The sequence below is a fragment of the Nicotiana tomentosiformis genome, chromosome 11 (assembly GCF_000390325.3).
Source record: "Nicotiana tomentosiformis chromosome 11, ASM39032v3, whole genome shotgun sequence".
Taxonomy (NCBI): Eukaryota; Viridiplantae; Streptophyta; class Magnoliopsida; order Solanales; family Solanaceae; genus Nicotiana; species Nicotiana tomentosiformis.
Window position 1 is genome coordinate 122426315 of NC_090822.1, and position 10459 is coordinate 122436773.

General features: G+C 35.2%; 1 protein-coding gene across 1 annotated transcript; it reads left to right on the plus strand.

The window, feature by feature from the left end:
- Nucleotides 1–3828: 3828 nt before the first annotated feature.
- On the plus strand, nt 3829–10190 carry LOC104115948 (zinc transporter ZTP29). Its single transcript, XM_009626694.4, has 12 exons — nt 3829–4178; nt 4590–4648; nt 5135–5227; nt 5332–5421; nt 5510–5591; nt 7129–7184; nt 7593–7649; nt 8195–8235; nt 8671–8738; nt 8848–8904; nt 9003–9120; nt 9739–10190. Exons 1-12 carry the CDS (start codon nt 4115–4117, stop codon nt 9782–9784), a joined length of 831 nt encoding a protein of 276 aa, XP_009624989.1. The 5' UTR covers nt 3829–4114; the 3' UTR covers nt 9785–10190.
- The last annotated feature ends 269 nt before the right edge of the window (nt 10191–10459 follow it).

Below are 10459 nucleotides of genomic sequence, written 5' to 3' on the forward strand. Positions count from 1 at the left end.
CATCACTAAGTTCTTCATACACTCCCTCTCATCACCAATTGTCTACTAGCCCAATTCCTTTTCAATCTATCCTAGATACACCACACACTACCTCACATGTTTCTATACCCAAGCAACCTACACCATTGAGAAAGTCAGGAAGAGTTTCCAATCAACCAACCTACTTGAAAGATTATGTATGCAGTAATATCATGTTCACAAATGTAGCAACAACTTGTTTCACTCAACCAAGTAAGCCTAGGGAATTCTATTTCTTTTCTCTGTCACCCAATAATCAAAATGTGTTGCAATCCCTCTCTACTCTCACAGAACCTAATAGTTTTGGATAGGCTTGTCAACATCCATGTTGGATAGAAGCTATGAATTCAAAGCTTACAGCTCTAGAAGACAACCACACATGGGATGTGGTTGAATTACCTAAAGGAAATAAGTCTCTACCTTGCAAATGGGTGTACAAGGTAAAATATTTGTCGGATGGAAGAATTGAAAGGTTGAAGGCAAGGCTGGTGGTCAGGGGGGATGTCCAAAGAGAAGGAATAGATTATAGTGAGACTTTTTCACCAGTGGTGAAAATGACAACCATAAGGTGTTTACTCACTATTGCAGCCAAAAGAGATTGGAATGTGTGCCAATTAGATGTCAACAATGCATTTTTGCATGGGGATCTACAAGAGGAGGTGTACATGAGGTTTTCAGCAGGCTTAACACCTCCTAGTCCTAAGCATGTTTGTTTACTAAGGAAGTCATTGTATGGTTTAAAACAAACTTCCGGGCAATGGTATGCTAGGATTGCAGGAGCTTTGAGTTTTAAAGGGTATTCTTCATCATTAAACGATTACTCACTATTTTTTAAACGGACATGAAACCTGATTTCTATCCTAGCTGTCTATGTAGATGACATACTGCTTACTGGAGAGGACTTGGAAGAAATTCAGCATATCAAGGTTTTCTAAACAGTGAATTCAAGGTAAAAAATCTAGGAGACATGCATTATTTTTTAGGGATAGAAATTCTACGAGAAAATGAAGGTTTTATTGTAAGCCAAAGGAGATTTACCCTAGATATGCTGGAGGAAATTTGATATATTTCATTTGCCACAAGTCAGTTCTCCTCTTGATCCTTCCTCCAAGCTTCAAGCTGATGATGGGCACCCTTTGTAATATCCAACAGTATTTCGGCATCTGGTTGGCAAGTTGAACTATCTCACTAACACTCGCCCTAACCTTTCTTTCGCAGTCCTTACCCTCAGTCAGTACATGCAGAGACCATGTAAGTCTCATTTCTCTACTGCCTTACGAGTGCTCAAATATTTGAGTTGTGATCCAGGACAAGGAATTCTTCTCTCAGCAAAACACTCATTCTCCTTGCTTGCATTTTGCGATGCTGATTGGGCCTCTTGCAAGGATTCTAGGAGGTCCGTAAGTGGATTTTTCATCACACTAGGAGGAGCACCCATCTCCTGGAAATCAAAGAAACAAGTGTCAATCTCTCTATCTTCTGTAGAGGCAGAATACAGATCGATGAGAAGAGTAACTGCAGAACTTACATGGTTAGTTAGACTTCTTGAAGATCTCTCTGCACCAGTACGTCTTCCCATACCTCTTCACTCTGACAGCAAGACAGCCATTCATATCGCCCGTGACCCTGTCTTTCAGGAACACACAAAACATGTAGAAATTGACTGTCATTTTGTGCGTCAACAGTTCCTTTCTGGTTTAATTACTCTTTCTTTTGTTCCATCTAAATACCAACTGGCGGATCTCTTCACAAAGACACTTTCTGGGATTTCTCACTCCGAGATTTTGAGCAAGTTAGGGGTCACAAAGTTACCCTCCAACTTGAGGGGGGATGTTGGGAAGAAGAAACCAGAAACCATATCCTAATTCTAACAATCTGTAAAGATTTACTTAGAGATAGAGAAGAAGGGTGAAGAAGAAGAAGGAGGGTGAAGAATGTCGTGCATATTATGTGTATGTGATTAAAATATAGGGGGACATAATTAATGGATTAGGGGACATAAATTAGTGGGGTTAGTAAGATGATTATAATATAAGGAGACATAAGTTAGTGGATTAATGTGGGAGGAATAAATATATATGTTAAGTGTATAATATATATACATGTACAAAGCTCAATGTAAAAGAACACACGAGAGATTGGTTCTTCAAATCCAATTTTTTTCTCTCAATTTCGTACAATTATCTCACATATTGTACTAATAAAAGTTAGAACATGACCAACAGGATAATTAGCGTGTGCGTAACCAAAGAATTATTAAAATATGATATTATTTGCGTGATCTCTAACTTTTGACGTCCGCTTGCCCCACGGGCAGAACTTTAAGGTCAAAAGTTACAAGTATTACCCATGAGGAAAGTAAGGGACTATACTTGTTAAACTTGAGGTTTAAGCGGGGACAAAAATTCAACACTATCCATTTTGAGGATTATTTGTATACTTCCCCGTGAATAATTGTCCAAGCCTACAACAACAACAACAAACCCAGTATAATCTCATGAGTGGGGTCTGGAAATGGTAATGTGTACACAAACCTTACCTCTATCTTAAGGGTAGAGAGACTGTTTCCGATAGATCCCCGGCTAAAGGAAAAAAAAAGAAAGCAGTAACAACCAGCAATACCAACAATAAATTGTCCAAGCCTAAATAAAACACAGGGAAACTTCTAGCTATATCCATTTATAAGTAGCTTATTATATAAATTGATCAATTCATAAAATATTACTAATATTAGCCAATTAGCTATTTGTAGCCAATAAAGGGTCAAAATTTTGCTTTTTGTGAGTAAGTATTATTAAAATAGACTGGGTACATCGTAAGGAGCTTGAATCTCAGTTTTGGGATGATTTGGTGGAGTTTTGAGGTGGTATGAATTGAAAATTCGAAGTAGAAGATGAACATGAAAAAATGTTATGTGTATCACATATGTATCATATTTGTATCACATGTATATCCACGTCTACCTATGTGTGAGATACATGTGTTGCAGATGAATTTTTGGAACTCGAGTTTAACTATGAATTTTGATACCAAATTAGTCCAAATCACCTACAATCTTCCTCAAATTTTGTATATTGACTCATCTATATGTTTTCAATAAATTTCAACTATACCCATTGAAAAATGTCCTTTTTTGCTTAGATTTTTGGAATCTTATATATATATATATTTTTTGTATTTCATCACCTTATTTGCTACCCCATCAATGAAATTTTCTTTCCGTCTTGCATTTAATGTTGCTAGTCACTCTTAAAAATATGGAAGAAGATCTTTGCGTGTGATTCTTGGAGAGAAGGAACCTTATTTATTTGTATTTTTAATTTTTATATGTGTTTGACTAGTTTTGGTAAGTCTATGATTAATGGTTAGATGTTGGTAATTGAGACTTATTTGGGACATTTATGTAAGATTCCCCAAAACATATTGAGACGTTTTAAAATATAGCCACTATCTTTTTTAAAAAAAAATTCTAGTTTGTGACATATTCAACCATTTAAGCATTTTTCAAGAACATTTGAAATTTTGTCGATGACCTATGGTTTGACTTAATCTTAAATTCTTAATTACAAATTACCCAACAAAATGTGAATATGACTTAATTTTAAAAACTCGAGAAGGTACAATTGCAATTAAAGATAAATCATGGTTCCTAAACTAAACAATTATCCTAAAGAAACCAATTAATGGTTGCTGACAAACAGACAAAGTACAAAACGAATCCAATAGAATTAATAACTCACCATATGGTAAAGCAACAAGTCAAAGTTTCTAATATCTTGAACCCCTCCATTACCATAATCTCTTTTCTTTAACTGTACATATTCTCTTCTTTGCCCCACTCCTGAAGGGAACTGAGCTGAGCTACTACTTATATATTTGAGTAATCTTTTAATCTTGGGGGTCTCCAAGATTTGATATTTAAGAGACCTCTTCTTTCCTAAAACTTATATTTTTCATTCTTGATATCAATCTCCAAACACCCATTTGCTTCATCTAAAGAATAGCAGAAAAAAATAGGAGCAAAACCCCAGATTTGTTTTGGGGATAAATTGACTTTTCTTGGAATATATAGGGGTTTTGGAGCAAAGGGTATTCTATGGATTCTCAAATTCTTGTTGCTCTTGGTCTTTCTATGTTGGGTGGCTTAAGTACCTCTCTAGGTAAGTAAAAAAGCTATTTTTTTGGTTAGGAGTAGTTTATTTTTCTACTTTGCAAAAGTTCATTGATTATCAGAACCTGACATGTGCTCTTATTAATGTTTAATTTTGAGTTATTGAAGTCAAAGTTTTGGTCTTTTTAAGTGTCGTGGTTAATCCATTGGTAATTCTTGGTGTCTTTTCTAGTGAAAACCATATTGGTAAACGTAAAAATTTGATTTTTGTACACAATTTGCACTTCGCTCATAAAAACTGAATAAAACACATTGAGGACTGATGGTGCTATTACTTTAAGGTTATTTACATATTCTTTTGTGTGTTTTCAGTTTTCTTGAGTGTTTAAAGCTATGAGAAGTCTCCCTTAAGAAGGTTTAATGATTTGAATCAAATTATTTGTTATCTTTTTTGGAGCAGGGGCACTTTTTGTGGTTATTAGCCAGACTCCTAACTTGAAGATGCTAGGACTTTTACAGGTGATTGTTAATTGTATTTGCAAGAATGTTAGTAGAAGTGAAATGGTTAATTTCAGTGATTCATGGTTTTGGTTGTCACTTCCTTGTTTATGCATGCTAACTTCATATATGTTTACTGTTAGTATTTTATATTCATTACGGGATTGAGTATTTTGAAGGGGAGTCTTGCTGCAACGTTAGGAGTTGCCGCCACGTGACAAAGAGGTAACAACCTCTTGCAGAAATGCAAGGTAAGGTTGCGCACAATAGACTCAATGTGGTCCGGCCCTTCTTCGGACCCCGCGCATAGCGGGAGCTTTAATGCACTGGGCCTCCCTTTCTAGATTGAGTATTTAAAATTTCAACAGAAGAAAAGGACCATTTGATTGTTAAGTTACTGATGATTTTAAGCTTTCGGGGATTTGAAGAACTCGTTATGTTCAGTGTGCATAAATGTTAGAGGTACATAGCAGAGTATAGACTTGAATAGTTTCTCCCATTTTGCAGGGATTTGCTGCTGGTCTTATGCTCAGCATATCATTCTTTGACTTAGCTCATAATGCTATAAACTCCATCGGCTTTTTGAAGGGAAACCTCTGGGTGAGTTATCTCCAGTTTTATTCTGAATTTTATCGGTTTGTTTTCCACCAAAAGAAGAAACATATAGTTCTTGTCTGTTAATTGCAAATCTTTTGGCCCATCAGTTTTTTGCAGGAGTTATCTTTTTTGCTCTTGTTTCACATTTCATCCCAGAACCTACGCTTGCACCCATTTCAGGTGCCAAAGGCAAAAAGGTATGATTTTGATTTGTTTTCTACACGAGAAAGTCTCGTTCATGCAAAAAGTAGTTTAGAATAAAAATGGTTTTCTGCTTGAGAACAGAAAGACGGAGATGAAAGGAGTAAGGATATGATGAAGAAGCATCGCCGCCAAGTTTTATTTAGTGGAATCATCACAGCAGTAGGTCAGTGTGCTGTATTTGTTTGCTGATAATTCCCATAAATTTGACCAGCCTTCGTTGTTTTTCTTTTATGCTGTAAACCTCCTTCTGAGTTCTCATTTTGAGAACTCAAAACTGTTTGTGAACTAGGTCTGATTAAGTTCTATGAGTGGAAGCCTATTTTTTATGCTTCTTGTTGTTTCAGAGTCTTATGACAAACATTTTGATGCAAGAGCACATATATGTTTAAAATAAATCTTGCTTACTCTTCATCTTTATGTCTCTGTAGTAGCACTCCACGTTCGTGGGAAGTTTTATTAGGAAGTTAACTTAGATTGATAATAAGTAGATTGCACCCAAATAAAGCATAATCTCGAGCAATCGTTAAGAGGGATATATTGAGAGCTGCGTAATCTTATCCGGAGTCTTGTTCAGTTGCTGCAGTTCAAGGTTACATGCTTTTTAATAGTATCCATTTCTGATATGAGAAGAATATTACAAGCTTACTCAATGTCACTTGAATTAAGTTTACCCTTCAATTAAGCTAAGACTTTTTAGTAGGTGTTAGATTTACAAAGCCTTGTAGTTAAATAATTCTCTTCCCTTCATCCCTTATTGTCTGTAGAGAATGTCTCTAATTGGACTGTATTGGTATTACTTGTGTATGCTCAGAGTAATATGTTAAGGTTCTTTCCTTGGTACAAAGTAGGTTTTCCTCAATAGTTAGTTGAATACCACACTCCGTCCCATTTTATGGGAAGGAGTTCCGAGTACTAGGGTCAAAAATTCCTAATTTTCAGTGTGAATATGGACATAAGTTCTTCAAGTTTTCTGAAATAAAATATATATTTTTGAAAAGTACATGAAAAGTACTATAAAGCAGCATAATTAATAATTTGAAATATTTAAAAAGAGTTAGAGAAAATCGTAGTAAAAGGAAAAACTATTTGACTCCCGAATAGTAATAGTATTTTACTATAATTTATCTATTGTGCAGGAGCGCCCAACCCCCCACCCCCCAAACACGTGCTTTTTTTTGGGGGGGGGGGGAGGGGTTAAGGAGCAGCCCTATTGGCATGAGATAATTTTAAATGGAGTAACATGGTCAATGAGGATTCTTATAGCCGACCCCAACTTCTTTAGGACTGAGGCATAGTTGTTGCTATGTTGTTGTTAAGGAACAGTCCCACATTCTGTTACAGAATTGATGCTCATTTACCTATCAAATTTTCTTCCGTCCAATTCAAGGGACCACTTTTTCTAGTATGAGATGTTCCTAAATATTTGGGGCTTTTCTTGCAAATAAGGATTCTATACTACTTGCACATACTTCTGGCAATCAAAAGTCATTTGTCAAGTTAAATATTTTGAGCTACTTGTACCCAAATGCAATACAAGTCAAATTAACTTCTCAATCTCCATTTCCTGTTAAACTACACTTCATAGAATTAGATGAAGGGAGTAGCAATATGGAAATAAAAGAGAATGATATATGCATTTGATCCATATTGCCTATTCAATACAAGATGTATAACATGATTTTATTGGTTTTTCTATCCAGGCATAAGCTTGCATAACTTTCCTGAAGGGATGGCCGTGTTCCTTGGATCAATGAAGGTAGTCCTCCTCTCTTGATTATCTGATGTTTATAATCTTCTCTATCAATCACTTTAGTCATTGCCGCTCAACCTACAATATTTTTTTTAATTCTATGTTAATAATTGTAAGAGTGACAAAACTTCATTAATGAATAACACCTCAAATCCCAAACTAGTTGGCATCGGCCATATGAATAATCTCTATCCATTTTGCTCTATTTAGGCCTATGACATTCCATACTAAATAGTTTGTCTTCTAGGAAAATTAGGTATTCTCAAAGACTAGACATTACCTGTTAGTTGCAGAAAGAGTATGTTAGTAACTTTGTTTTGTTTGATGAGAATACATTTTGAAGTCCTTTTAGCAAAAGATCTCAGTTATAAACATATAGTAATTGTTTAAAGTTTTCATCATGCTTTTCTTTAGGGACTTCGGGTTGGTCTAAACTTGGCTCTTGCTATTGCTTTACACAACATACCAGAGGTATACTTCATTCACATTTACCAGTCTCTTATTTCCTGGTTTCTGTTTGTTTCTTGAGTGCAAGAATCCACTAGTGAACTCCTTACTACAGTTATAATGTTTGATATCTTGTCCTATCATAGTGTGTGTATATGTAGGTACTTGATTGCTTTATTAATCTTGGTTTCATTCCCTTTTGGCTCTATGAACATCTTATTCAAACTTTCTCTGCTGAGCAGATTGTTGTTGATTAAGCGTGTAACCGTTAAAGAGTATGTTAATCATAACAAAATCAATGTGCTTATCAGTTCATCCAAGAGCCATGTATGACCTATATTTCAGGATAAGACCTGTGCATATCAAGCACTTTTGATTCTTTCTCACATTTTCCATATTATACCAAATCGCCAACTGAGTTGGGTTGAGGCATAGTTGATTGAATGGTCGATTGATTGACAATGCCAGGGAAGGCATCAACTGTTGATTTTGATAAACGAGAAGGGGTTAATGTATGTGCTTTTTTTCTTTCTTTTTTCCGTTGCGGGGCCTGATTTATTTGGTTGCAGGGTGTTGCTGTTGCACTTCCAGTTTATTTTGCGACACAGAGGTAATGATTCCTAGTAGACTATCTTATGACTATTAATAAGGAATGGTAGCATCTTTTGCTATTGTGTCAATCTCGGTTTCTTTTATTAGGTCAGCTTTCTAATGATTTAATTATTGATTCCAAGCATGTAAACATATTAAGTTCAATTTTGTGAAGTCATATGAATGTAGTTTCACCACGGTATTGTGTTATCTGTACATACTTATGCTTTAGGCCTTAAGGCTATTTGAATCATAAGACTTACATTAAGGCTATTTAAATCATAAGACTTACATTAAGCTATTTAAATCATAAGACTTACATGCACATAACTAAAGTTGCTGGAAGCTTTAGAATAGAAGAAATTAAAATGCAAAGCTCATATTATTATATGTACTATTCCATCTTTTTCTTCTTACACGGTTGAAATTTATATGGAGAATCTATCTGTCTCAGTAAATGGCAGGCATTCAAATTGGCAACACTTTCAGGTCTTGCAGAGCCCCTAGGCGTAATTATTGTGGGTGAGTACCTTATATTCATGTCTTTTATCTCAAGTAAAACGCGCAGTAGATATGAACCAGTGAATAGGTTCAGAATTCAATAGTTTCATTAAACATGTATCGACTGCAGGATATTTGTTCCCAAGCAGCTTGAATCCTGAAATTCTGGAGGGCCTCCTCGGAGCAGGTTGATATGATTTTTATTTCCTTTAGTTTCCTGGTGAAAGGAGAAATATACATAAATTTGAATTACTTATTCTCTAACGGGTCTTGTGTGCTTCCCAGTGGGTGGGGTGATGGCATTTCTAACCTTACATGAGATGCTTCCATTGGCATTTGACTATGCCGGTCAGAAGCGAGCTGTCAAAGCTGTGTTCTTTGGTATGGCTTTCATGTCTGCGAGGTGAGATAATCTCTTTCAAACTTCAACATCAATTCTGATAGTTAATTTTACATGTAATCATCAGCAGTTTCTTTTTTCTTTTTTTAAAATCATGCTTTTCATCTGGTGGAATCTCCTTAGCTAGATCCATTTTTTGAATGTATATCTGTACTATAGAAATGAAAATATATGAACTTTTAGATTCAATAATACTAGTATACTACTAAGCTGATACTTGTATCGTTTACCCATATTAAGAATTACTAAGGAAGAATCCACTGTTTCTACATATTCGTTGTAAAGGATGCTTCAGTTTTAAGTTTTTAGATGAGATGATCATACAATTCAAGATGGTAGCAGCGTAGATAGGGGTCTTGAGCTCTAGTCTCATTGCCACCCATTATTAGAAATAATATCCATGTTATTGGCCCAGGATAAAGAATCAGGCCCGCACGTAAGAGAACATGTTGAAGATATAATTAAATAAATAAAAGTATCCTCTCTAACAACTTAAGCTTTTAGATGAGATAATTACATAATTCAACAGAGAAAAACCGTATTCTGAATATCGATTCTGTTATATGCTTCCTTTCTTTTTCTTTTACTTCTGCTGTAGTTTTACCTTCTCTCCTATTGCAGCCTGTATTTTCTTGCGAGGTGCTTACCAGAGGACATGAGCTTGTAACTCTTCGTCATCAGTGTTTCATGAATCTTGTCGCTGAACTTTAATGGGATCTTTTCGTGGTGCCAAGCTTCAAAACTACGACATGCACTCTTAACAAAATTTGTGAGGCGTGGCGTTTGGTTTGGCGAGCTGAATGCATGAGAAGGTATAGCAGCTTCTGAGATTGTTTTATAGAAAAATAGGAGATGTACACATCTGAAATTCTCAACCAGAATCTTATATATATGAACAAGAGGAACATGAGTAAAAACATTGGGAAAGAAAGGAAAAAGAGGCAGGCAATTGAACTGTTGAAGAGTTGACTTATCAAAAAAGAGAAAAAAATGTTGAATAGTGATGTAAAATGGTGGACAGCCATTAGCTGCATATTTAATCTCCATTATATAAAATTTCCAAACTTTTACTATCTTCTATTTTGCATCTAAAGTTTCTGGAAAGAAGAGGGATGATGTTTTTCAGTAGGGATCATAGCTATTGCTATGTGAGTTAATTTGATGGATGATTTATTTTATAAAATTCATAAATCGAGTTTTTGTATAGAAAAATTAAATCATGCTTATATATCATTAAAAAAAACATTACAAAATGCTGAATCAAACTGAAAATATAAGTTGGTTTTTGGTTCTAAATTTATGGCGTGGTTTCAATGCTAACAAAGTGTGACCTATAGGTCGG